Raw genomic sequence first — 27,689 nt, forward strand, 5'->3', positions numbered from 1 at the left:
CCCCCCCCCCCTACTTTCTGTGTGTGCGTAACAACTCGGGCGAGAGGAAGCAACTGTTTCCTGCCAGCTAAGTATAGCGGGGCGGTGAACCCCCGACCAGACTGGATCATGCCTCACCTCTCGCAGTCTGTCCGAGACCGCCGAGACGACCCGGACCCACAGCTGGATCTCAACGCCTCCGGAGTGGCTGTCGAGCACGAGAGGAAGCTGGAGAGAAACACAGATGCATTCTTTTAATATGTTGTCTGTTTCTCAATATGAACGCCACATTTCCCATAAACCCTGACACACAGGACGTTCCTGATGTCCCCCCCTTCCTGGCGTCCCTCTGTTTGTTGTTTGATAAGATGATACCTGCCTTTGATAACATCCAATATGCAATCTGCAAGGTTTCAAGTTAAAAGTATTCAAATTGGTATTGTACATAAATTGTATTTTGTGCTCTAAAGCAGGGGTTCCCAAAACTTTCAGCCCACGACCCCCAAAGTAACGGTGCAAGTGACTTGCGACCCCCCCCACCCCACTATAAACGTATAAAAACATTGCGCGCAACCGCGCACGCACTATAGACGTATCCAAACACGAGCATATTGACAACACAAAATAACACAACAGCCATGACATGATTCTACAGTAATTTACTCATTACTTTAATTTGAACTTAATCTCACCTAATGAGATGGATGTGCAATATGTTTGGAGCCCAGAGTCCAGTCCTGGTTTAATGTTGGAGACCGCTACTCGGAAAGAAAGAAAATCAAAAGAGCTGTTCTCTGTTTATTTATTTGCTTGGTTGTATTTTTAATTTAGCCAGTAGTTTTATCTTGTGTTAAAATCATGGCTAACATATGCTATTTTTAATTGTTTTTAAATTTCAACTCGCGACCCCCCCTCTCTGGCTCGCGACCCCCCTGTGGGTCCCGACCCCCACTTTGGGAATCCATGCTCTAAAGCAATTAAAACGGATAGGGCAGGGACATTGTAATCATAGACAAGAGAGAAACATCTGAAAATTGCCATCATCATCAATGTGTTCTATCTTTTATTTCTGCTGGACTTTCTCTTGAGGATTGGCCGAAGATCTCCTAGCCAGCTCACAACACAATAGGCTAAAGGTCTCAGGAAGCAGCGCGAGGCCAAGACACAGAACTGCCAGAGGAGACATCCGTCCCTATTACAAATATAGATTCAGCCTATCAGTGAGCAGTGAGCGCAGACAGATATTCCCAACTTCCTCAAGAGTTTGCTTTACAACAACACTGGCACGTCCTCCAAAGCATTTTATCTTTGAGGGCAATCAAACCACTATCTTCAAGACAATCTCGTCCATTCTTATCTTTCCAAACCTCCACCGTCCACTTGTCGTTGTCCATCTCAGTCGGCTGGCTTTTATCACTGCTCAAACTCCAATGATTTGAAACATCCCTGCGGTCTTGTGTATGTGTACTATATATACTAAATGAGCTCTAAAATTGAGAATTGCCAAGTACAAGGCTGCTATTTTCTCTAAGAATCTTGATACCATGGTGCGTCGTTATGTGAATGCATCGTGGGGTACTGAAGACCTGTCCTCATCCCCTAGGGGAGGGGACATTGTAGACAAACTGTTTCCACAGAGAAAGCAATTGGATTTATACACTAAACCCAATTCAATCATGTGGATTAAATGAGGACATTTATCTTCAAAAATAAAATAATGAAACAATGGCAAAAAGACAGAGACAGACAGAGACAGACAGACGACTAAACCCACTTGGCCCAGGCCCATGTGATTGTGCCTGAATGAAGATAAGGCGGAGGTCAGCCATTGTTGCTGTGTGTCTGTCTCATTGTGACCCACGTGAAGTGCCTTGAATACTAAAGAGAGGTGTGTCTCTTTACTAAGCCAATTACACAGAGGCCGTGTCTGCGTGCTAAGCTAAGCTAATGCTCCTAGCTGTTCCACTCCTCCCGGACCTATTCGAAGCATGTCGGAGCGGCATCACACTCTTAATTAAGTCTCTAAATGTGGCCCTGCTAAAAGGTCACAAGGTCTCCCCATCAATTTCTTCAACTAAGTGTTCATTTTTGTTTGAAATGGCCAGTTGTTTGCTGTATTGTATACCATAATCCAATTCTTTGTAGTCACACATTATGGTTGGGATTTTTTATAGTGTTATAGCTGTACTGTACTGAGAATGCTCCACTGTCAAATACTTCATGTACTTCAGACACAAAGCTGACTTGCCAATTTTCCCTGAGAAACATACGTCCCATCCTGTGAGTTATACTTATAAAATATACTACCAGCTGTTTACTGTGTGGCTCCTGACCTTAACGCTGCGGGACAGGCCTGTGGGGGCTCGTTACGTTTCATCCAGGTGTGTCCAGGTGTTGTTTAAGCACAAGCTGCTGATGTGAAGTCAGACATAAGCTGCAACCATGGCATAATACACTGAACGCACTAAACATGAGCTGTATGACAATATCATTCAAATACGTTTACTCTAAAATAGTAGGCTCCGCAGTATGTTGTGCAGTCAGACATGAAATATTGTTATGTGCTATTATTTGTCAATTAAAAGCCCAAATAGGTTTCCTTTCAATTTCCAAAATGCTGATGAGATGCGTTTTCATCGGCCTGTTTCCATCACTTAAAAAACAAAGTCTAAATGAGCTTGTCAACAAGATTAATGCATTAATCAGACACATACTGTGTTACATACTTAAAATGACACCGCTTGATAACTATCTAGCACACGTCATAGCCTGCCAAATACTTATACATATATATAATATAATATATAACATATAATACAAATATTTTCCTTCCGCCAGCTTAACCCCAAGCCCTACAGCCATCCAGCTGGCCTAGCCTTCTGTGAATAGCCATTGAAGAACTTTGCAAATAAGCTAACAAACATGGCAACAGCCCAAATGGGACTCTCTATAGACTCTATTATAACATTTCCTATTCATAACTAAATAATGGATAACTCTGCCAAATTATGTCAGTGGCGGCCCACTTTGATTATGGCAGATTGGAGTTTTATAATAGGCAGGAGCTTTTAGCAATGAGCCTTGGCACATTCATTCATTCATTCAAACTTTTATTTAACCAGGATTACTTAATTACTCCTTGATATTAATTTTTACAGTTACAGAGTGTCCTGGCCAGTGGCAGCAGCGCGGTTTCAAACAGACACCGAGACACTTCCAGGTAAATACATAAACACACTTTCACTCATATTCAAACAGCAATGTCATCATAATAAAACCTGGGTCCTGAATCAATTCAAAAACAGGGACATACAGACTGCCTTTCTGCAAGGTCCTTTAAAAAGCCTTTAAAAGGATCAAATGAGACCAACTCCTTCAACTGGAGTTCATTCTGAAGCTGATTCCAGGCAGATGGTGGTGCAAAATTAAAATATACATGATAATAAAAGCCTTTTTGACAAAGTCAGTGCGGCTTTAGGGACTGTCAATAAAACCAGATCCTGTGAGCGCAGGTGATACGTCCCTGCAGACCTCGGGAGGATGGACGAGTTCAGATAAGGAGGAAGAAGTCCTTACTATTGCCTTATAAATAAACAGATGCCGAATGGAGAGGGAGACCCCCCCCCCCCCCCCCCCCCCCCGACCCGAGAATACAGCAAACAGTGATGAGTGAGAGATTTTAAGTTTGGGAGGAATCTCAAGGCTCCATGAAACACAGTGTCCACAGCATGAAGACACATATCCACAATCTACTGAGGGTAACTACTGAAAGTATTTTTTATCTGCAATACCTTTCAAAATGGCTGTGTACATCGTGTTGGTAACATCCCAGCAAGCACTTACCAGCCTGAAGAGCTTGAAAAAGTCGACATTGGCGTAGAATTTGTCCTCAATGAGCTGCAGCCGTTGTGGGGTTAGGACGCACATGGCACTGCGAACGGCGGAGAGTCCTCTGCGGCTGGGGAAGATGAGGAATCGTTCCAGTAGGGTCACGCTGCAGGCGATGTCCTTTAAATGCAAGGCCGGGACCCCAAAGGCAAACTGGGAAGAAGTGTCAGTGGACATGTGATGGATGGGTTCGGTTGAATTCTAATAAGAACTAGAACTTCTATTCTGATTCCTGCATCCTAATGGCTTCCAAAACCAAAAGAGTTCAACAAAGTGGAAATGCCTGGAGCCCTCTAACTCAAAGAATAATAACCTGTTGTTGTCTTTATAATGTCATAATGCATATTGGGAATCTATTCCATCAGCTGCCTCTTAGATTCTCATGTTATGTTAAGTGGAAACTCCAAAAAGCCCATTTGTGTAATACGGATGGGAATGTGTTTGCTTGAGAATAAGTTGAGCTGTCCAGCAATGCATGCTGGGATAGGAGCCCCCGATAATTAGAAGAGACTACAGGGGATTGATGAATGGATGAAATGTACAAGTGGCATTCATTAGGAAACTTACATCACTACAGATGTGAACACTGACTATACCATCTGCCAAAGCTCATTCAGTGTCAATGACTCATTTGTACATCTGTCAAGAAAGCAATGATTCAGGTAACGACACATTTGATCCTTATTCAACCCCGTCTTGTGCGTGTGTGTACCTGTTCAGGCCTGATTTGGGCATTGACTAGCTGATACACCACAGACTCCGCCAGAGGAACGTCTCTCAGCAGGAATGATGTCACCGTCTCGTCGTCCTTAAGGATGGCCTCCACCTTTACTCCTCGGCCTACATCGACAGACAGAGACACCTTGTGTAACTATAAAAGTGCCACTTGAATGATTGTGTACGTCAGAACAACAGGAAACCACATACAGTCACCAAAATGGGACTTTACCCAGACTCTTGTTGTCTGTGCTCCACAAAAGTCCACTTTATTGTAACACTCTATTGTCAGGCAGTAGATATCGAATGGGGAGAAGAAATCGTGATATTTCGTTGCGCATATTTCGGGCAAGTTGTGACAAATCGGTTGCGTTGCAGGGATAGGAACACAGGATGAAGACATTCCGTCTCTGCACTGTCTCATTATTGTGGCCTGTCTGTGCATGAAGACAGTTGGCTGTGCCAAGCAGAGAGCTAGGGTGGCCTGCATCCAGGCTGAGCCCTCGATCCACTCCTTCACCCACTGGAAACCACAACAAACACAATGAAGGGCGAGGAAATTAAGACATATGGATTTGAAAAGCCCAAAGAAAGTATGGGGATGTACAGGTTATCGAAAGGTTTTATGTTTATATTTTATGGTCATAGTCAATATTTTTATCATGATCTACTGCACTGTTCTTCTAATATCTCACCTTATCATGGTCATTGCATTTCTGGGACTGATTTTTTATTTTTTATTTTAATTTTTCTTTATTTTTATGTGTCATATACAGTATGTGTGTATATGTGTGATATATGTGTGTATATGTGTGGTATACGTATGTGTGATATATGAGTGTATATGTGTGTATATGTGTGTGTATATGTGTGATTTACGTATGTGTGATATATGTGTGTATATGTGTGTATATATGTGTGATATATGTGTGTATATGTGTGTATATATGTGTGATATATGTGTATGTATCTGTGATATATGTGTGATATATGTGTGTATTTGTGTGTATATATGTGTGTATATGTGTGATTTACGTATGTGTGATATGTGTGTATATATGTGTGATATATGTGTGTATATGTGTGTATATATGTGTGTATATGTGTGTATATGTGTGTGTATATGTGTGTGTATATGTGTGTATATGTGTGATATACGTACGTGTGATATATGTGTGTATATGTGTGTATAAATGTGTGATATATGTGTGTATATGTGTATATTTGTGTACATATGTGTGTATATGTGCTTGTTGTGTTATGGTTGTCTTGCTACTGGATGCCTAAAATTTTCTAAGGTTTTTACAAATCACACAATCCTCCCCTCTCTGAGGGTTGAAGGTAACTTCTTGTTTTTCCAGTGAGGTTACACACACCAAGTGAACATTTGTGACGCACTGATCACTGACACAACAGTCCTCTACACTTTGATTTGTGTATGGACGAGCTAGGACATGTTCATTTTAGAGGTGATGTTGGTTGCCGGCTGCTTCTCCCTGCTTTAAGCCTCTATGCTAAGCTAAGCTAACCGGCTGCTGGCTGTAGCTTAATATTTGACAAACAGATATGAGCGTGGTCCGGTTCAATAACCCAGCAACACTGTCTCTAACCAGCACCTGTTTACCGGTCAGAGACAGTGTTGCCGGGTTACAATTATTTATTATTTATACATAATTCTCACTCTCTATTCCAGAGCTGTTCATATTGTAATATGATAACATAATACTATTTATTGCAGCACCCTTTGCACTATGCTCCACAGTTAAAAAAATAACTATAATAGTTTACTCTTGCATACTTTGCACTCTTCATTGCACTACTGCCTCAACTTATCTATGCTGTTTCTATTTAGAGTGTGTATATATTACTGTGTTTATATAAGTATGTATGTGTGGTTTGTTTTTTATGAATAAGCATTGTGAGCAATGATGATCCGAAGAAAAATTCCTCGTATGTGTCCTCATACCTGGTCCATAAAGCTGATTCTGATTTATTTTGAGAGCGAGCATGCTGTATATGTAGACTGTAAGCGCATGTGTTGTATGTCGACATGAGTGTTTGCACGGTGTCCCTTGAGATGGGATAAGAGCTTCTGTGTTCTGTCATAGGGAGGGAAGCGTGGACGGAGGACGGATGGACGGAAGACGGATGGACGGAGGACGGATGGACGGATGGACGGCCGAGAATCGCTTTCCCACCAAATAAACAGCACGTTGGTGGTGAAAGTGAGCATCTCACGTCATGGGCCTTTTTAAACCCATGTGTTGTAATCCTATAGGCTGACATGGTTTTGGACCAGATGAGGGATCCAAGTTTATAAAATGCAATGTCTATACAATTTTAGAATGTCCATCAAAATGACACTGAGAATTGCTAACGTTGTTAAATGTAGTCATGCTGTGTATCAAGACTAACCCTTGTGTTGAAAATGTTGACGTTTCTTTTCATTTTCTTCAGTTTTCCAACACTACCATCAGTATAATGTACATATCACTAACTCCAATATGCTACACTATTATCTTTTAAAATTCATGTTCAAGAAACCTCATTTATATGAAATATATCTTTTTTTTGTTGTCATTTGTCAAAGTTATTTTGGGGGAAATAGAACACCCAAAATTCAATAAAGTAGTGAACTGATCCTTTGTTTAACTTGCATAACAAGAAGTGTTATATGGAACCATTCATGTAATATTTGGACAATTTGGATGAAAGAATCCCAAATTTCTGACGTAGAAACTTTTAAAAACGGGGCAAATTTGACCCCAGGGAAACAGGAGGGTTGGTAGAAACTTCCAAATGAAAACCCTAAATCCAGAAGGACGAGCGTATTCTGCCACTCGCGTCTGCTCCAGGGAAACAACTACCCAGAAAGCCCTGGCTGATGTTGGGTTTGTCTCTAAATACGTTGCTGAAAGTCTGAAGCACTGACCTGAGACCTGCTCAGGATGCATGCGCAGGGTGTCCATGAAGTTACTCATAGCATTCAGTTCCTTCCAGAGGCGATCAAGCTGCTGAAACTCGGGGTCGCTGAAAACAAGCTCCTGGGCATCCGTGTAGAACCGAGCCAATCTGACAAATCACACGTGTGTGCAGCACATGCATTCACAAATGATTAAACAAGTAGTCCAGGGGCATTTTGACATATTCTCTTTGACACCATTGCATGATTCTGCAAATGTTTCATAGGAATTCAAAAGCCGTCCCTCTACCAGCCCAGGGTGATGCTTACATGGAGTTGTTGTAGTTGGACACCAGGCCCGGAGATTCACCCCGGGTGGGGTATTGAAAACAAGGGTTGTTGGCATTACAGAAGATCCCCTGGATCCACGGCAGGACCCCTGTGGAGGGCATGGCCTTGTTTGGGAAGTGGCCTGAGGTAGAGAAGATGCTGTCGGTCTTCAGTGGTTAACACAAGTCATTTATGAATATTTTATACGTATTTCTGTGACAGCGGATTGAAACCTTTGATAATTTGCTCGCTTACATTCATGTTGACGGTAAAGTGGATTCACTCGTCTTAGCCACACTAGCCCCATGAACAGCATAACAGGCCACATGATCTCCATCAGGAAACGCATCTGGATTATGACAATACAGATGTTGTTTGAGTGCATCAGATGATCAGATGTCAATGCAGATACAGTACGTATGCCTATAGTTTGATGATGGGCAAATATGGTGCAATAGGCCAATAATGTCCCAGGAATATGTTCTCAATAAGTAATGAATCTCAGATTTGATCTGTATGTTACAGCCCAAAATGATATGATAAACTCCCAGTTGAGTAGCTGCAATAAAGACTATGCTTTCAAAATCATCTGACATTTTCTTGATGAATCTTACCAGAATATTCATAAGATATTTTCATGGATCTTTGACTTCATTCAATGTGGCAACATTGCTAATGTCCGGTTTTAAGCATTAAAGAGAGATTCTATTAGTTCATTTTAAAATCTAACCAAGACTTTTTTTCTACATTATAGTGCTTTTGCATTATTCCATAACATACACATTTGATCACATTACCATGTTTTAGACACAAACAAAAAAGATCCCAAAGAAAGCCTTTTCAGTAAATGAGATGGTATCATCTGCAAAGAATGACGCGTGAAGGCCTTTCAGCTAACTGCAACTTCTACAGGGACGACAGTAGTGTGTAATTAACGGACGAGAGGATATTACCCTCTGCCTCCTGCGGATGGTCCAGTTCTTCCACAGCAGGAGTTTGACCTGTCTTCCTGCCCCCATGGCGCCTTTGTTTCACCCCCACAGGGGCTGGCACCAGCCAACAAACCTGCATCAAACCAGTCCACAACACTCCTATGAGCTAAACAAAACACATATGACTTCAAAAGATAATTTGGAAAGTATATGAATGAATTCCTGTGTTTAACTGTAGAAGTGTGCATCCATTGATTGTGTGAGTACTCCATGTGAAGGCTAGCAATAGCTCTGTAATGAGGTTAACGAGCTTAAGACACTTCACATGGTCCGCATAACAAGTCGAGACCTTTCCACTGTCTCCAAACATTTTCTCGGTGCTTATCATGTTTATTGTTCAAAAACAGCAGAATATCGCACAGTCCTTGGTTGACAAAATTAACTTTAATCTCAGTCAGTCACAAATATTGTGGATTTTTTTTATGGCTACCACATATCTACTTACACACGGACTAAACTCCAAAGCATGGCTGTAGTCCAGAATGACAGATCACTTACCTCAGAAGAACGCTTGCACTGTAGAGTGATACCCGATACATAAAGCATACCAGGACATATTCTACCGAGTGCTCCCTGGGTTTGCTAACGCAGCGAGAATCCAGAGCTTGTGAATAGTTAAGCAGATTGATTTAATCTCCTTGCTCAATGCCAGTGCACCCAGCCGTCAGTAGAGGCCTATATGACCCAACCACCTGGCCTGTGTTACCCTGTGTAATCCCAACGCTATAATCCTTCAACTGGTAAACAATAAATATGCTACATTTAATTACAACTGCAAATTATAACATCTTTATACATTCACAGGGCCACCACGCTCGATGATGTCAATACGCTTAGTGTATTACGGCTTTCCTTGCTAAACAATGAGATTGCATAATACACTAATACAACTAGAAATCATGGGAATAATTCTTCTTTGTTCAATAAAGTTGCTGCAATTTATTTTTTTCAAAAGTTCTGAAGAAAAAAACCCATCATGGAATCATCACGGAAGTTGTCAGATATATTTTAATAAGTTACAAAAGGGTGTTTGTTTTCATGTACCGGTTTCTTTACACTGAACTTTTCAATATTCGGTCAACCTTGTACGTTACCATGAAAAACAGATACCATTTAAATAATGTTGCACTTCCTTTTACTTACAGAACTTAAGATCTTGTAAGGTTTAGGTTAGTGATCCATCTAATTCAGTTGTAAAAGGAAAAACAGCTTTGGCTATTAAGAAATGTAAATGTTATATGGAAATGAGAAAGATAATGCCATTATGTAATCCAGTGGCATTTCTAAAAGCTTTTCAGTTCAGTGTAAGTTGACACCATACAAGTTCAACAGTAGAAAAACGAGTGGATGTATACCCTTTGCAACTGGTGCTTCATAACATTACCACATGTCAATGCAGACACCCAGCACAGCATGGAACAAAAGGTCATTATATTGCTTTATACACAGGTTATTAGAAAAAATTATTAATTATAAATGTAACAGTAAAACACTCTGACTTACAGTAAGTAGAAACACAAGTACTAATAAGTGCACCAAACTTATTTTCAGTGTTGTGGCTACATGCACCAGTCTAACGATTCAACATAGTTTTTTTGGTATATAAACATACATAGTGAGCCCGTAAGAACTTGGTACAAAATATTCAAATCAAAGTGTAATTGCACAGTTTAAAAAAAATATAAATATTCTGACCAGGCGCCAGAGTGTACAGAGCAAGTGATTGGTAAATGAAATATTGGTGAATCACGTTGAAAAAATATACAGCAGTTTAAGTGCATCACGTTTGTCTTTTGAGGACTAAAGGTCCTTTCGCCATTTCATTGTCCGCACTGTGCCCACATTCATAATTCATCTGGAAATTGTCTTTGCAGAGTTAATGCAGAGGTTTCTTATTCTTCTGTCTAATAGAATACGGCACACATTGTTCACTGTTTCTTTTAGATCTCTGAGACCTCTCAGATGATCACACAAAATGAGCCTCTCGGTGTTCTACCTCTTGGAGGCGTCGGGGCCTTAGTCTCTGGTACACGGGTTTGGCCAGACCGGGGCCCAGGGCCTCAGGGCTGGAGCTGGGAGACTGAGACATGGCTGCCTGCTCGGCCTCATCGTCTTCCTCAAGAGGCTCATCAACAGACACCTCTATCTCAATGCCCAGCTCCTCCTCCTCCTCCTCCTCCTCCTCCCCCTCTTCCTCCTCATCTTCTTCTTCTGCGCTGTTAGCCAACGCACAGTGCTGCGGCTCTTTAGCTTTGCTCCCTGACGGGGGCTTGTAGAAGGTCCCTGGGGGAGGCTGCAGAGTTCTGGGAGCCCTGAAAGCTGTTGTGACAGGACAGTACTTTGTTACGTTGTCCTCCCTTCTTAAAGTCCTGTTGGGTCGCACTGCAACAGAGTAAGGTCTGTTAGGGAGGAAGGTGCTACTAGTGCTCCCGGTAGTTTCAAAGGTGAAAGATGGCGCGGATACGGGCACTGAAGCTGATTGGTTGCTGGCATCCACGGCTGTAGTGTCTGTGGGCAAACTGGCCACTATTCGGACAGTTCTGGTAGCAGCGTCATGCTTGTACTGCTTGTCCCAAGTTCTGCGTAACGTCTGGGTGTCAATGAATGTACTCCGGTAATGTGTGCCCGCTCGCAACTTTGGGTTCTCGGTTTCATCCGCCTCTTCAATGGACTGGTCGCACCCACCTGCCTTCTGGTCATCTTGGTCAGTGCTGTTCCGCGTGTTCTTCTCGTCTACCCGGCCTCGGCTGAGGATCCTCTCAGCGGGCATGCTCGCCGGCCGGGAGGAGAGTTTGTTGCGAGGGGGTCGAAGCTGGACCCTGGCGACGGCGACATGCTGAGACCGACTGAGGCCTCTGTCAGGTTTAGAGACTTCATGGACGCTTGATGATAAATCCCCATTGAAGGCCTCAAAATCCATTTCATCAACTTGAATGAGAGAGATAAACAAGAGTAAATGATATATACCTTAGAAACTGTTATAATCTTTTAATAAGAATGACCAGCAGCCAGAAAGACAATGAACTTTTGGAGTAATTTTACAATAAGTTCTATTGATTAGTTAGCTTTGTAACACGAACCAGGTTCAAAGTCCCTTCCATCGAAGCTTGGCGCAGTCTCATGAACCTCAGCCAATAAGTGGGAAGAAGGAATTATGGAGGAATGCCTCTTATACACCTTAGAGCTCTGCTGTAATAGTAAGACGGAAACAAATAAGAACAAAAAACAAAGGGTCAATCTCTTGTTTTATGTTAAAAACACAAATGGACAAATGTCCCGTGTATGACATTGATGTTAAATCTTGCGACGTACCATAACATATCAACAATCTCTTTTTTAGCGTGAAAACTAATCACCTCCTTAATGTCGCCCAGCGACTTGGAGTGTCGGCTCAGCTGCTCCTTCTCGTGGTGGCCGAGGCGGGTTTGGGCCTCCATCTCTGTAGGGGAGGTGCGGCCCAGCGGGCTGAGGGGGGTGTCAAAGATCATCTGGTAGTGTCTGATCAGGAGCTCCACGGTGAGAGCCTGGTACGGGTAATCCACCAGAGAGGAAAGGGAAACTTCGGCGTCCGCCTGCCTGGGTTTGATGAGCGTCGGGCCAAAGATGATACCCAGGTTGCTGGCGGTCATCTTATTCTCCTCTGATTGCTCTGTCACCCTGGAGAGAGGATGGATTTTTACTTATGCATATATATAAAAACAAAAAAATCATTTAAGAAATCTGACCAGTGGCGGAATGCGACTCAAGTACTATACTTAAGCTCTAATTTAAGGTATTTGTACTTTTGTCTTTTCATGCCACTTTCTACTTCTACTCCCCTGATTAATAAATATAAAAACAGAAGTGTGAATACCAGAGTGTACACAAATTGTATTGGAGTTCTTGTACTGGGTTAGATAGTGTTTACTTAGTTTCTGTAACTTTCATATTCGTATGAAAGAATATGATTTCCTGTAAAAGGGGCGGTGTAATAAGCTCAGGCTTCAGCCTAAAACCTTTAAAGTCCTACTTGTTTCTTGTATGTGTGTATGTGTTATATATATATATATATTTAATATTGTTGTTTTTTGTTTTCTTGTTTGTTTTCTTAACTTCTGCTATTTTTTTTGTGGAAGGAAAAGCAACAAATGTTATTTTTTGTATGTTATCATTGTATTATAGATGGCCAAAAAAAAAACTAAATAAGCTACATTCATGCGCTTCAGTTACTAGTTACTTTACTAATTAAGATTATTGCACACATGTACTTTATAAAATCTGATGTTTTATTATAAATTAAACGGCCTACAGGTCCAGCTGAAGGATTAGACCATTAGACACTTGACTGACAGAACTGTTTGGATCGGTTCCAGTTTTTTAAATTTAAAGATTTTTTTCCTGCATTAAGTACTTCTACTTTTTATACTTTATATACATTTTCCTGATAATACTTACATGCTTTTACTTAAGTTAAATTTTCAATGCAGGACTTTTTTTTTATTTTTTACAGTGTGGTATTAGTACTTTTACTCAAGTAAAAGATATGAACACTTCTTCCACCACTGATCCGGACCTATTTAAAGCCATCTTTCTTCTACTGAATGGCTTACTACATACTAAGATGTCTAAGAATAAGATTCATATCCATATTGTAAATAATGCACTCAGCAGGAGTGTGTTTGGGTTATCCAAGTACCGGTGCAGATGCTCTATGAGGAACTGCAGGGTCTTGTAATGAGCAGGCGGCAGCTGCCTCAGCAGGTCCTTGATCTTGAAGAGGACCCGGTTGAGATCCACGCTGACCTGGGCCGGGGCCACTGGGTTGGGACTGAGCCGCAACGCCTCCAGCTCCTCCACAATGATGCTCTGGCTTTCCTTGGCCAAACCGATGAAGTCATTGTAGTAGCGGAACAGGATGAGTGGCTCTGGAAGCTGCAGAGGAAAGAATGAGGGGAACAAAGAAGCAGAAAAACAAATGAAACAAGGAAGTTGAGAATAAACAGAACCAACTGAAATATGAAAGTAAATAGACAAGTGGGACAGAATTAGAAATTAGATAAGCAATTGGGGGATGAGAGGTGGGAGTTATGTCCCAGAAATAAACAAAGACAAATAAATAAATACCACTGCAGGGGTTTTGTTCAGTAGAGCACACTTTTAACCATCTCATGTCTTTATTAAGGTAGTCTCACGTTGGAAACCACCACACGACCTATCTATCCGCACGTGGACCCTCTCTTATTTAGATTTGGATGTGGACATCCGGCGGAATTTCCGGCGACACCGAACAATCCCGGAAGTGGAACGTCGTGGAAGTAGACTTTTAGTTAGACGACCCTCTTTGCTGGTGTAAGCACATTTACAGTATACCATTACGTCTATTCTAATACCTTCAAAAAGCAGCTCACCTGTCTCAGGTAGAGTTTGAGTACGTTGCTAATGTCGTGGGGATAAAGCTCGGAGAGCTCCACCAGGTCCTTCCCATTCTCAAACGCCTGGCAAAGCTTCTCCACCCGAGACTTGGCACCATTCACGCGGTAGATACCCTTCGCGGCACAAAAACAAAATGCATTCAACACAGAGAAAATCACATGCAATGTTCAGCAAAACTGGGTTATCACCACTGCAGGATGGTAATCAAAGTAACATAAGCATCATACAGTATATGCATTTAGAGGAAACGCATGCACTGTGCTCCTTCTTGAACTTATCCTTTATTTTTTTTTGGTCTAGAATTATAGTACGTCATTATTTCTCAGAAAATAATAATTAAAAAAAACACATTCATTTTGAATCACTAGAATAATGACTGACTACCGGCCCGTAGTATTGGATCATCTTTAGAAAAGCCAAGTAGAAAACGTTTAAACAAGCAAAGACCTAACAGCAGGACTTAAGTCGTGAACAACATTATTATCATAAACTCTTATCGCTCATATTGGACTGAAAGTAGGGCTGAAAATTAAATATCACACTTATGACATATTACGATATCCCAAATCTAAGACCAGATTTAGTCTCATATCACGATACTATCGATATATTGCCCAGCTCTAACTGAAAGTACCTTAATGTTGATCGCTCGGTTCTCGATTTCGGATGTGCACTTGCGTATGATGAAGGGGATGCCGTCCCGACTGTTCTTGGCTGCCTGCGTGAAGTCGATGCCGAAGAGGTGCAGCTTCCCCTGGAGCTTCTTATGGCCACACTGGATGGCCAGGGTTTCCAGACACTTCTTATGGCAGGCTAACGAACACTGCAAACACGTTGAAAGGTATCTCAGTTATAAAAGTGACTTAAAATGTTTAAAGACACTGCTGAAAAGGCAGAGATTAAAAAAAGAAGAGATGGAACTGGCGATATTGATCCTTATAGTAGCAAAAACAATAGGCTAACACCAGGGTAAAGCTTAAGTTAATTATACACAACAGGGTTTCCCCCCCCATTATAAGGTGTAGGTGCAGCCCCCAAGCCGTTTTGGGCAGCAGCTAAGCCAAAAGTCTTTTTCTCAGATCCTCTGTTGACTTTTTTTCCACAACATTTGTCTTTAAGATTTAAGTATTATTCATTTATTATGTGCCGTAGCTTGATATGGTGATAATACCAGTCCAAAATGACGTGAAAAAAAAGATGCAAAACTACCACAAAAAGGGACAAAAAACGACTACAAAGAGACGCCAGATGACCACAGAGGCCCAACACAACCCCAGAGAAAACAAAAATGACCAAAGAGACACAAAAACCCACAAAGAGACAAAAAAATGTATGTGGAAATTGCGTCTTCTTTATTAAAATAAAAAAACATCAAATCTTCTTGAGACCTTAACCCAGCCGCCAAATACGCGTACCTACGTCTTCTAGAGAGCTAGGGAAACCACTGCACAATCAATCCAAACAATGCTGGAAACACACACTGACTGACTAATGGACCTCTCCTTTTTTACTAAAACAAATCAAATCCAGCTATTTTAGGCCTTTTACAGCTCGGGCACAAAAGACGTGCACTCAAAAGTAGTTTTGGCTGTGAAATAATGCTTAAAATGAAGACCAAAAAGCCAAAAAGGAGAACTTCATGTCTTGTAAGCTGTTGAACCAATGCCATGGAACGATTCCAATACACTGCAGAGTTCTAGTCTTGTGTCCTGCCAAGGTGTCTACCATCATTCCATAACTCCAGAAAAAAAACACGTTCCCAGCAACCGTTTTGTTATTTTCTTGTTTATCATCCATGTATCTCATGTATATGGAAAGAAACTGGATCTTAAATAAACAGGGTGATGGAGGCGACTTCTAGGAAGACGGACAAAAGTTCGGCAGTTTCCACTGCCAGTCCCCCGACTGAGAGCAGTTGGAGGATTTGGTCTCTGAGGCAAGCCTGTGGCCAATTTCAACTTTTCCCTTTATACAGAAAGTTTTGATGAGGGTAGAGGTGGCCTTTCTCTTTTGTTTTTGTTTAGATTTTTTGCTCACTGTGATAAAGACGCCATTGAGAAACTTTGGCAATGTCCGTCTGGAACTTGTAATACTCTGAATGCTGTGGCCGAAGGTCCAAATAGAGGCTCCTGGTCGCCGTTTTGTTCCATTAGTTTTAAAACAAAATTTAGAAGAAAAGAAACCAAGGTTACCTCCTCACACTCTGCTCCATGGAACACCACCAGGCTGTCGCACTCCCGACACTTGGATGGCGCCCTTAGCTTCCTCAGCTTGTGGGTTTGAGCAGCCTTGGACATCTGGGTGTTTCTAAAGGGGCCGGGGGAGCTGGCCGTTTCAATTATCATCTCACTTAAACCTGCAGAGTGAAGGGACAGAAAGACAAAATAAGGACCGTTAGCATCATTAGAAGCCATGTTCTTTTCTACTTGCATGTGCAGTAGGAAAACGCTTGAATCCCACTGAGAAATATGGTCATTTTAATGCAGAAAATAAAACCAGTTACACACATTAACAAATAAAATATAGCCAACGTAGTACACTATAAAATGCAACTGACAATCTCAAAAGAACTGAGCTTTCTGGGTTAATAACGCTGGTGGGGAAATGAAATATACGCAGTGTAAATAACAGAATACATTAAGAAATAACACAAAGACAAAAATAAATTCAGACCAGGAAGCAAAAACTTGTATTATAAAGTGTGGTTTATAGTCTACTCACCATTATCAGACGGTGAAGGAAGCTCTCTCTCATCCAGGTCATCAGCAGACGACATGGTGCCGGTGGAGGGGGTTCTGGGTAATCTCCTCTTGAAGTCTCCTGAGCAATAAGGCAGGACACACAAGTAAGTCCACATCTCCACAGTCGTAGTATGTCTAGTCAATTCTCCTTTTTTTCTTTCTCCTGGGGTCTACACCCTACATTAGAGTGGTGGGAATGAGCAGTCCTGAGCCCTGCACTGAGACCACTTCCTGAATTTAAAAAGGGCAAATAAAAAAGGTGTGGTCGACTTCATGTTGTCAATGAATCAAATTACCAGTTGGGGATTGTTGAGGATTCACACCTCCATTGACAGGTCAGTTATTTCCAATAGGCCCCATTTCTATTGAGGCTCATCAGGGATGAACTCCTCCATCGTTTATACTCTGGGGGTTAGATGGACGGTTGGTGGGTGGGGTGGGGGGTGGGGTTGCAAGTACTTAATAACATGGCTCGTTTTCACCCTCTTCATGTATTGTTAATAGTGCAACGGCCATCTACTGTCCCCCCTGGGAAACTAGAAAATCCTAATATTTATTCTTATATTGAAATTTAAAATCTGAAAATGTTAACCAAACAAGTAACACAAACTCTGTTAGTCTACAAAGAGCCACCTCTGTCTGTGGTTGCTAAGCCACTTGGTTCTGAGATAACACACCAACAACACTGGGTGAACATCAAGTGCACAAGAGAAAACAGTGTTTGCCGGCCCCAGGGGTCAGAGCTGAGGACTGTCCCTATCTATCGGCAATGTCAGGTGTCTTTGTCAATGACATAAGACTGAAAAACCTGATATTTAGAGCTAGGTGTTGTGTAAAACCACAGGTTCACCAGGTGATTTGTCTTTCTTGGACATCAATGTGTTTTTAGGACCCCTCAAATGTAGCCGCGCCCAAAGATTTATGCAGAAGCTAATTATCTTCTTAATTAGTTATTAAAAGGTCCCATGGCATGAAAATTTCACTTTGAGTTTTTTTAACATTCATTTGAGTTCTGCTTCAGCAGCTGTTCAGCAACAGGACAATCTAGACTAATACTTTGTTTTACCTAGTTTTACTTTAAAAATAATTTGTCTTGTAGACAAAAGGCTAAATCCAACTTATAGTTAAACAAAAACTACAACGTTTGGGTAACAAACTCTTTTAAATTCCGCCTACCTGGGCTCGCGGTGGGCGAGTCCATGGACCGGGACTCACTGCTCCCTCCGGCACTTTCCGAGTCGCTGCTCATCCCTCCGCCCTGGCTGGCCGAGGCCCAAGGACGAAATGGGCCCTGACTCCGAATTGCTGCATAAAAACACATTGCAACACAGAAAGGCACAATATTACAGCCCACATTTCTTCATGTATTACACACTGTACATACATTATAAATGTTACTAAACTGTTGAAATAAAACCATAGATTACTGCCTAATGCCCCTTGTATTTTCAGTCATACCTGAACTATTTCTTTCAGTATACATGCGCATAGCTCGTTTTTTAAATGATCTACAGGCCTACATTAAAGAGGTTTATGTTCCATTTTTTTGTTCCTAAATTCTTACCATTTCATCAGATTGTTGAATCTCTGAAACACTTACACGCAAAAAACAAGCCAATAAGCCTGCAGAGTGTAATGGCCCATATCTTCATTAGCTTACTACTGCTATCTTTTTACCTAAAACAGGCCTGTAGGTCGGGAGCCCAATAACCAGTGATGCCCCTTTCACACTGAAATCTCTTTGACAAAAACAACCCAACAGGTATTTGCTTAAAGAAGACCCCACATAAGAGCAGGAGCAAACAGGCTAAATAAACCTGCGTACCTTGGATGTCAGTACTACTGTTGGAGCGCCTTTCGGCGATCTTGGCATGTTGGGCAGTGACGGGACTGTCCACGTCATCTGCAACGAGGAGGTCAGAGGTCACCGAGGCCTGTGACAGGTTACTGTGGGACGAGTGGCTGCCACTTAGCGAGCGCTTGTTGAAAGGCATCCTAGGGAAATCATGGAATAAAAACAATCATTATCATATTCTTTGAAACATTCTTCTTGTTCAGGTGGAATATTACAAATCACACAATTTTATTTAAGACAAGGCAACTTTATCTATGAAGCCTTAAATAACAAAGTTAACAAAAAAACAACCTCTCCTCTTAGATACTAAACCTGGGTATGGAGGAACAGGAAAAAGAAAAATTCTCAAGAAGAGCATAGCACTCATGGCATCATTCAATTCAACTGGATTTCTTCCTGTTTCCTGGCTATGTTACACTTTCACAGTATTCACATTTAAGACCGCAATAATACAGTCAGGGATTTTGGTCTAGCAGTAACATTCCTCTCTTCAGACAATTCTAAATGAGATCTGTATCTGTAATTCCTGTACAGTGGGATCAAATGGTTTAGTAGATTTTCTAATTCCATCAGCACAGAGAATAATCGGGAGATCAGCCCCGCCTCAACATCAAAGACGGCAGTTAATTAGAGTTTAACAATGATTAGCTGATAGGCTTGTGAATGGCCGCTAGGCAATCCATGCTAACCATTGTTATCAAAAGAATTCTAATGTATCTCACAAGATACACAATGTAGGTCAGTGGTCTATATTTAACCTTTAAAAACCAATGCTGTGGATGCGTGCGTGCCGGTGTGTGTGTGTGTGTGTGTGTGTGTGCGCATATGTTTAAGTCTCATTTCCTTTCTTCCAAGCTGAATTCTTTTGATCAGAGGGATCAGAGTTGAGGGGTGGACGGGGAGAAGAGTAAGAACAAAGTACTCTCTTATTTCCGTGTGTGTGTGTGTGTGTGTGTGTGTGTGTGTGTGTGTGTGTGTGTGTGTGTGTGTGTGTGTGTGTGTGTGTGTGTGTGTGTGTGCTACTGAAAACTTCCAGAGAGGTTTAGTAAAACTGATGGTAAGCCCCTCTCTCCCGTGACCACAGTCATTTCCGCAGGAAGCCCTGGCCAACCCAATTGTTTTACGCTTTCCAAAACAAGCTCTCTCACCCGCTCTCTCCACGTCTCCCAGTGAGGTCTACAGTCCACCGACCATTGCAGTTACTCAATGTCACTGTATTTTCAACCCCATCACTATAAATAAAACATTCAGATTGCCACAGATTCCTATGATGAAAGCTTTAAACTGTTGATATAAAAAAAACAATTGTATAATACAACATTATGTGGAACAACTGAAATCCTTTGAACTGATGGGGAATTCCAAATGAATTAAAAGACATCAACATTAACTCTCTGTGAGCCACCACTTTGTCTTAAAAAAAAGAAAATAACTAATTTCATTGAAAAATTCTGAGAAAGAAAACACTGATAACAAAGAGGGTCGACGTGGTTAAATTTAGTTACAATCCCTCCATAGTGAGCATCAGATTTCAGTTATATTCAAAGATAATATACCAATTAATGGTGATAGGGTTAATGACATGTAGATCTACCTTCTCTACAATATGATGGACTGTGATTAAATTTGCACACCCATGTTCTCAAAGTGAACAATTCATGTCATAGTGAAGTTAGTCTCTCATTGCCAGACCTTCCTCCACAGCTCTATGAAGGAGGGTCTGGCTAGTCCACACAGCCTTCTGGGATGGGAGAAAAACCTGCTCTGTTTTTTGGTATTTCTTTCAATCACAATCATCTTGGGTGGGGCTAAGCTCCTGACGGAGCCACGGTGCCTCTGCTAAATAGTCTCAGGAAGGAAGTTGTTTTGGTGGAACATATGTACGTTCAGAAGTAGTTTTAGTCGTCAACAGAAAACTCAGATTGGACAGGTAGTCTAGCTAGCTGTCTGGATTTACCCTGCAGAGTCTGAGGACCAGGTAACCATAGTCCTCAGATTGGACAGATAGTCTAGCTAGCTGTCTGGATTTACCCTGCAGAGATCTGAGGACCAGGTAACCATAGTCTCAGATTGGACAGATAGTCTAGCTAGCTGTCTGGATTTACCCTGCAGAGATCTGAGGACCAGGTAACCATAGTCCTCAGAAATCCACCGGAGGTTAGAACGCCAACATAAAGAAAGCGGAAAGTAACAAAAATCTGTCCGAAAAGAAGGACATACGGCGGAATTCCAGGGGGGCAACGGAGCAATCCCGACAGTAGAAGGTCGTGGTTATAGGCTACTGTACAGTTAAACGTTTGTGTCAGAAGTAGAAAAATCCAATCTTTTAATTGACCATCGGCTCAAATCACTTGCAAACGCCACAATGATAACGCATGCCTTGTACTTATTTGTTTCTTTGCAGCAGTGTCTTGTTTTCTCACCCTGTGCTTTGTGGGACAGCTGAATCAAACGAGTGGGACTCCAAACGAGGCCCATCAGTGGGTAGACTCCTGACAAAGTCGATATAGCGCTGGCCCGGCTCGTACAGTTTAGCATTTTCACACAGACTCTGGTAGTTGACAGGGAGGGATACAACCTGGGCCTGCTGGAGCTGGAACCAATTGACCGTCACCTGAAACAAGAAACAAGCAACATTTACCTGCACATTGAGCACTGAGTGCCTCCTTATCGGGCTGTGCCAAGATCAAGTTCTGTTATTCAAGTTGATCTAAGTTTTGAATAAACATTTTAGGCACAAAAATCTGAACTTACAGCCTTGAGGGTGAGGTCACACTGGGAGACCATCTCTCGGATCTGAGTGATGATCTCGCTCTTGGTGTGGGCCAAATCGACTTTCTTGTCCCCAACATCAATCTTACATGCGTTGAAGTGCTCCTTGGCCTCCCCAGCCTGCCAACCCAAGGGAGACAAGTTATTTTCAACTCGATGACTGATCACGTTTACATGATTTGACTCTGGATTGGGCTTGTTTAGTTCCAACTGCTGTAAGTCACTTGGTCAGCAGATGGGGAACCAAAGATGCTCATAGGCTCAGAATAGATAGGAGAGACTAAAGATCTTGGGAATGAACTGACAGCTTAAGTCTAAGACGAGAACAATTACCTTTAACCTGTTTGTTGTTATTTCTGTACTTTCAATGTCCAATAAATGTAAATGTGTAGTACTTGGGTTCTTATTTTCTGTGTGTGTACTTGCTGTCAAAAGGGTCTATGAAGCACAAAAGTTTTAGATAGTGATGTGGCCAATAGAGTCTCATATTCTGTCTGTGTTTGTTGACAACAACTCAGTTACTGAGTGAAATGGGGTTTTAAAATGATAATCAAAGCATGTAGGTAATATCATTATTAAAATTCTCTCTCTCTCTCCCCAAGTAAAGCAGAGAAAGGGAAGGTAACCGATTCCAGATCGGCCCATCTGAGCTTTGATTTTCTAAATGTTTTTGCATATTAATGTTCCTCAAACCTCAAAGTGACATTTCATGCCATGGGACCTTTAAAAAAAAAGAAAAATTGAAATAACTTATTTTTAAAAAACCTGTAAGCTGAGTTCAGGGCTGATAAAAAATGTTTACAATGTACAAGGGATAGACAAATTATCGACCCTTGCCGAGTATCGGGCGTTTTTTTGTCAGTTTGCAGATTATCTGTGTTTTATTTGCCTGATAACCGATTAAGTTAATAAATCAAAAAGTGATTCTACTTTGGCTCGGCTCCAGCTCTGTGTCTGTCCCTCTGCTTGGGTTTCACTCACCACTGAGTCTGACTTAATGTCGCCCCCACAACACTATTTTACTATCTTTTACTGTGTTTTGTGTTGAAACTTTCTAATTTATTAAATAATTGCTTAAAGCATCTAAACAAAAGTTGTGTTGGACGTTCGGAAGTCTTAATTTAAAGTAAAAAATTATTAAATTTTCACTGTATCTGCATTTGGGTTTTGTTAACTATTAAAAATCGGCCTTGAAGAACCAGTATTTGTTGATTCCTACAATGTACTACATTAAAGAGCTCCTGGCAGAAGATCAGAGGAGGTGCTGTACCTTCTGCTGGGCCTCCTCCTCCAGCCTGCGCCTTTTCTCCAGCTGTTTGGCCACCGCTGCTCCTCCTCCTCCGCCTCCTCCTCCTCCCATCTGCTCCTCCTCCAGGCGGCTAGTGGACACCTTGGCCTTCTCATACTCCTCCTGCCGCTGGGCCAGCAGCAGCCGAGCCTTCCTCAGAGCACTCTCTGCCTCGTTCTGGAGACACGCACACACACACACAAACAAACGCATAAGCTTATACGCAGACAAACAAACCCAACCCCATGCATAGTTCACAGTATTTTGTCTTTTCCAGTGGATTTATGCACTTTTTTTTAGGTTAATAGTAATCTAATATTTACTTAACACACATTTCCATAATGCAGTAGAGATCAATGTAATTTATACAGTATTACATACATAATTAATGTTAAATAATTGTACTATTTGTATTGTAATGAGCGTGGGAGCTTAACTAGTAGTACTTAACTTTAAAGGAAATTACATTTGAAATACCAATTCCTTAACAGTTCAATTATCCCATTTAATTATGCTTATTCTCATTCTTACTAGGCATTAAGTGGACTAGAATGATTGCCCTGACCACATGGCAGAACAAAGCATTTGTCTGCATGCATTTATTAGGCTCAGGCATTTGGAGAGCATCTTTGGACCGAGGTCATGAAGACATCTTTAGATTCTGTGTGCATCTGTGTGTGGCCCTCTGCAGAATGCAGCCTTTATGGCAATCGACTCACCATTTTCTTTTGCTCTCTCTGCCACTGCTCCTTGACCTCTTTTCGAAGTTTGTCCAGCTCAGTCTTTCTGGCCTGAAGAGGCTGAAAAGAAACACATGGCCCCCCCACACACTCTGTAAGCCCTCTTGTTTCCATTATGCAACCAAAGTCCCGGTTCAGAAAGGCATTGTTTGCTCTGTACCTGTATGAATTTGTTGCTTTGGAGTACTGCTGCGGTGTGAAGTACCAGCTGGCTGTATTCAATGTCATTTTTGAAAGCAGTTACGTAGAGATCACGGAAAGGCATGAATTCCTTTAATGAGAAGGAGAAAGTCTTAATGTCAACCCCTAACACCTAAAATGCAGCACCAAAAACTGTAATGGCAGTGCAAGTCTGCTGCAACATCAACTCACCTGTTGACTTGAAAGCGTCTTGGCAGATTCCGCCATTTTGGCATAACTCTTAGCACACTCAATATCTGCAAATAGACCAAACTTTAGGTTTTGTTGAATTTCCCAGATCATACTGTCATATATATATATATATATACACATACATACATACATACATACATACAGTGTTCCCTATTGGCCTACACATTTTTCACAAACATTTATGTGCGTGCAAATATTTACATTGTGCTGAAGTACCTTTCATTTTTTATCAACTGTTGGATTTTATTTACAACACTAACCTCAAATCAACTAAGGCATGTTCTGATTAAATCACACAATGTCCTTCAGTCATGAGACAAATCTATACAATTAATCAGTAAATAAAGCATTAACTTAAGTAGATGTGTTAGACAAACAGCATGTATGTGTTTGCCTGATAACAATGTACTGTACAGCTTGACTGAGTGCTTTGTGCCACTGTGTTGACAGGCAAAGGGACTAAGGGTTAGACTGAAACCATTGATTAACCAGAGTCCAAACAAATGATCTCACACTGCACACTCAACCTTGAGCCTGGATAAGACATCATTGTTTTGAATCTATCTCAGGTGCTAAATTTGTCCCCACATTTGTGGATCTAGTGAAAAGGCTGTGCTTTGACATAATGTCTCACTACAGCACAAACTAATTTAAAGGTCCCGTAACATGGTGTTCTTTGGATGCTTTTATATAGACCTTAGTAGTCCCCTAATACTGCATCTGAAGTCTCTTTTATATAGACCTTAGTAGTCCCCTAATACTGCATCTGAAGTCTCTTTTATATAGACCTTAGTGGTCCCCTAATACTGTATCTGAAGTCTCTTTTATATAGACCTTAGTGGTCCCCTAATACTGTATCTGAAGTCTCTTTTATATAGACCTTAGTGGTCCCCTAATACTGTATCTGAAGTCTCTTTTATATAGACCTTAGCGGTTTTTTGTAAGTTAGTGTGATAGGTGCTACTTAGCTGCTGCCTTCCTACATGTCTAAAATACTCTTGTATTTTCCCCCCCCCACCTGTCCCCTAACTCACCCACACTGAGACGCTTCTCCACCCACGCCAGCAGCTCTTTGGTGTACTTGGACCAGGCCTTGGCGTAGAGCAGCGCTGACTCCACACCGCTGTCCTGCCGCTGCAGTGTCCTGTCCACTTCTTCTGGCCGAACCGGCGGAGACGGCCCTGTGAAAACCACCACGATCCCACAAGGGAGGTTATAAAATCTTACTGTAAACATGACCGACCTGCGTGCCACACCCCTATCACCACCTCTGGCCATACTACATAGGAGTTCAGCTAGCAACATCTGTGACTGTGAGTCAGCGAGAAAAGCCCACATTGACCTTGGGTGAGCGAGATATGAAGTAATACCATTTGAGGATGAGTAATGCTGACAGGAGACTGCGCGCTGGATGTATAAATAAGTGTTGAGGTGGCTGGTCATCCAGACTTGGGAGCAAGTTGTGCTCTTAGCCCAGATAACCCTGCAACACTCCAATGGCAGTGAAAAAGCCCAAACGAGCCAGAATGATACAGCAGCAACGGTAGATCAGCTTAAGACTGATTTACTAAAAGAAGCTTTTATTCCCACCACCCCCCCCCAACAAATTTGCCAGGGGTACATTCCCACCACACACTTTTGCAGAGCAGCACCAAAGCACAGTAGCTGTGTGTTGTAGAGATCTGTCGTACCTGGTGGATCATCTTTCTCTGGAACAGATCCTCCAGATTCCAAGGAGAGGTTCTCAAAAGACTGAAAAGAAAATAATAATAATAATAATAATAATAATAATAATCTACAATGGGGCAGAGGAATTTCCTTCTCAAAGCACAATCTGCTCTTCTAATATACTTAAAACAAGGTGTATCAGAACCTTGACTTTCTACTTAGAGCGGTTATGAAATCTACAGCAGGAAAACAACCATACGTAGCGTCAATTCATCATTTTTAGAGACCATTTCGGAAACATTCGTCAACCAAAGAGCGCTCCATTAACCCCTGAACTCTGCTATGTAATATTTTATGTCTTTTGCTAGACATTTCAGGGGCAGTAGGCCACATCCTGGTGTTCACTGGACAGGGAATGAAGTAGAAATAAATGTAGGTTTAAAAAGAGGTTTAAGAGTTGGGGCAATATGAATACATTAATCTTAGCCTGAATTAACATAGATAAACATAGACATTGTACTTTTCTTACCCTGCTTCTCTTAGTTAGGGGGAGCCCCAACACTGATCCATTCTCTACATCTCCCATAAGGAAGTCAGACACTCTGAAGGAAAACAGAAATACATATATCAAATTAAAATGCAAATTAATAGATTGAGTTGAGAAGGGTAAAATTGATCATTGAAAACATATTTAGGAATTAGTTTCAATTTCAAGTGGTACTCGTTAGAGAGATCCAAAAAAGAATGGTCTAGATGGCACAGAGACCCAGATCTCCTGACTTTTAGCCTCTAGCATGGGTCAAGCTCCAAAAACATTGGATCTTACAATGCAACTCCATAGCGTCTTTCATTAAACCTTTCCGGCCTCCTAAATTAGCTCATTTTTCAAACTCCTCCAGTTTGTAATGCAAGTTTTAAAAAGTAAAGTTTAAAGCCCAATACGAAATTACATGACCAGGGTTTTCCTTTCAAACTAGGAATCGCCACGTGTAAAATCAGTGACGCGCCCCTTTAATGTAAAAACCTAAATTTTTTACACAAATATTTCAAGTGCTTCATTTATTACCTAGTTGTGACTCTATTCTCCTTTTTGTGTTAGCTATTTTAAGGCTTAGTTTTCTCTTCTTCTATATTTTCTCTATTGTTTTTCTGGGACCATCGTTTCTTCTTTTATGTTAACTATTTTTCAGTTTTGCGATGGCTCGTTTAAAATGTACTATATGAATTCTAATTGACCTACATTAATCATGCAATCACAGAGTTGAAGAGAAACAAATACGGTTTTAAAAAAAAAAGCTCTTCATTAAGTACAACAACCATCCTACAGTGTGATGGAGTATAAAAGCCCACAGATGTGAAGTAAGCCATGGGAATTGCAATCATTTATGACATTATACTTACACATTGCCAAAGGTGAACGCCAATGTGTCAATAGCCGTGTAGATCTCTCCAAAAAGCTGGTGTTTGTTCTCTTCGTTCACCTCCTTAAAGTTCACTCCTGTCAAATTGTGAATAAATAGGATTGAGTAGGATGCAAACCTAAATCCTGCATTCTGAAGATATCCTGTGCTGGCACCACTGATAAAGCTGTGTTAAAGGTATGAATCTCATGGTATGAGTCATCATCCTGTGCATGGCGTCACGTATGGAGTCAATGATCTCTCCAAAAAAAACAAGTAACAGTCGTTCTATCACAGGAAAGGTACATTTGATAAAGAAAGTAAACTCTTACCTTCACTTAAAATTGTTTATCATGGAGGTTTTTGATTGTGAGGTGAAAAGTGGTCATAGTGAGCTATCTTAATGGTTGCCATGTAATATATAACTTTGTTTTCAAGATATTTCTCTATTTGCTGTTTTTTTTATTGTTTTTATTTAAATGTAATTTTTTTTCTTTTCTTGTGTTATTTAGCTTGGTAAGCAGATATTTTTTTTCTTTCCTTTATTTTCTTTTCTGTAAACGTCATGGAAGGTTTTAATAACGTCTGATTAAATGTTGTTTTGGACCCCAG

General features: G+C 41.2%; 2 protein-coding genes across 8 annotated transcripts in view; both read right to left on the reverse strand.

Annotated features, from left to right (window-relative positions):
- LOC116685832 (retinal-specific phospholipid-transporting ATPase ABCA4) overlaps window positions 1-9,429 on the reverse strand; it is a 45,375-nt gene extending 35,946 nt beyond the window's left edge. For all 6 annotated transcript variants that reach the window (XM_032510789.1, XM_032510791.1, XM_032510787.1 and 3 more), the window contains exons 1-8: window positions 9,307-9,429; window positions 8,770-8,881; window positions 8,072-8,165; window positions 7,817-7,958; window positions 7,517-7,656; window positions 4,580-4,707; window positions 3,823-4,020; window positions 118-207 (exon numbers count right to left, since the gene is read on the reverse strand). In XM_032510789.1, the coding sequence (XP_032366680.1) occupies window positions 118-207; window positions 3,823-4,020; window positions 4,580-4,707; window positions 7,517-7,656; window positions 7,817-7,958; window positions 8,072-8,165; window positions 8,770-8,835 (858 nt within the window). In that variant the 5' untranslated portion in view covers window positions 8,836-8,881; window positions 9,307-9,429. The remainder of the gene's footprint in view (window positions 1-117; window positions 208-3,822; window positions 4,021-4,579; window positions 4,708-7,516; window positions 7,657-7,816; window positions 7,959-8,071; window positions 8,166-8,769; window positions 8,882-9,306) is intronic.
- A 1,311-nt stretch (window positions 9,430-10,740) lies between these two features.
- LOC116685833 (rho GTPase-activating protein 29) overlaps window positions 10,741-27,689 on the reverse strand; it is a 38,523-nt gene continuing 21,574 nt past the window's right edge. For both annotated transcript variants that reach the window (XM_032510793.1, XM_032510794.1), the window contains 20 exons: window positions 27,079-27,175; window positions 26,207-26,279; window positions 25,701-25,761; window positions 25,044-25,190; window positions 23,989-24,053; window positions 23,777-23,887; window positions 23,596-23,676; window positions 22,859-23,053; window positions 21,571-21,708; window positions 21,240-21,430; window positions 18,787-18,956; window positions 18,138-18,266; window positions 16,942-17,040; window positions 16,413-16,576; window positions 14,855-15,043; window positions 14,196-14,333; window positions 13,484-13,719; window positions 12,165-12,465; window positions 11,889-11,997; window positions 10,741-11,736 (listed from right to left, as the gene is read on the reverse strand). In XM_032510793.1, coding sequence (XP_032366684.1) covers window positions 10,775-11,736; window positions 11,889-11,997; window positions 12,165-12,465; window positions 13,484-13,719; window positions 14,196-14,333; window positions 14,855-15,043; window positions 16,413-16,576; window positions 16,942-17,040; window positions 18,138-18,266; window positions 18,787-18,956; window positions 21,240-21,430; window positions 21,571-21,708; window positions 22,859-23,053; window positions 23,596-23,676; window positions 23,777-23,887; window positions 23,989-24,053; window positions 25,044-25,190; window positions 25,701-25,761; window positions 26,207-26,279; window positions 27,079-27,175 — 3,656 coding nt within the window. In that variant the 3' untranslated portion in view covers window positions 10,741-10,774. The remainder of the gene's footprint in view (window positions 11,737-11,888; window positions 11,998-12,164; window positions 12,466-13,483; window positions 13,720-14,195; window positions 14,334-14,854; window positions 15,044-16,412; window positions 16,577-16,941; window positions 17,041-18,137; window positions 18,267-18,786; window positions 18,957-21,239; window positions 21,431-21,570; window positions 21,709-22,858; window positions 23,054-23,595; window positions 23,677-23,776; window positions 23,888-23,988; window positions 24,054-25,043; window positions 25,191-25,700; window positions 25,762-26,206; window positions 26,280-27,078; window positions 27,176-27,689) is intronic.

The sequence above is a fragment of the Etheostoma spectabile genome, unplaced genomic scaffold, assembly GCF_008692095.1.
Source record: "Etheostoma spectabile isolate EspeVRDwgs_2016 unplaced genomic scaffold, UIUC_Espe_1.0 scaffold272, whole genome shotgun sequence".
Classification (NCBI taxonomy): domain Eukaryota; kingdom Metazoa; phylum Chordata; class Actinopteri; order Perciformes; family Percidae; genus Etheostoma; species Etheostoma spectabile.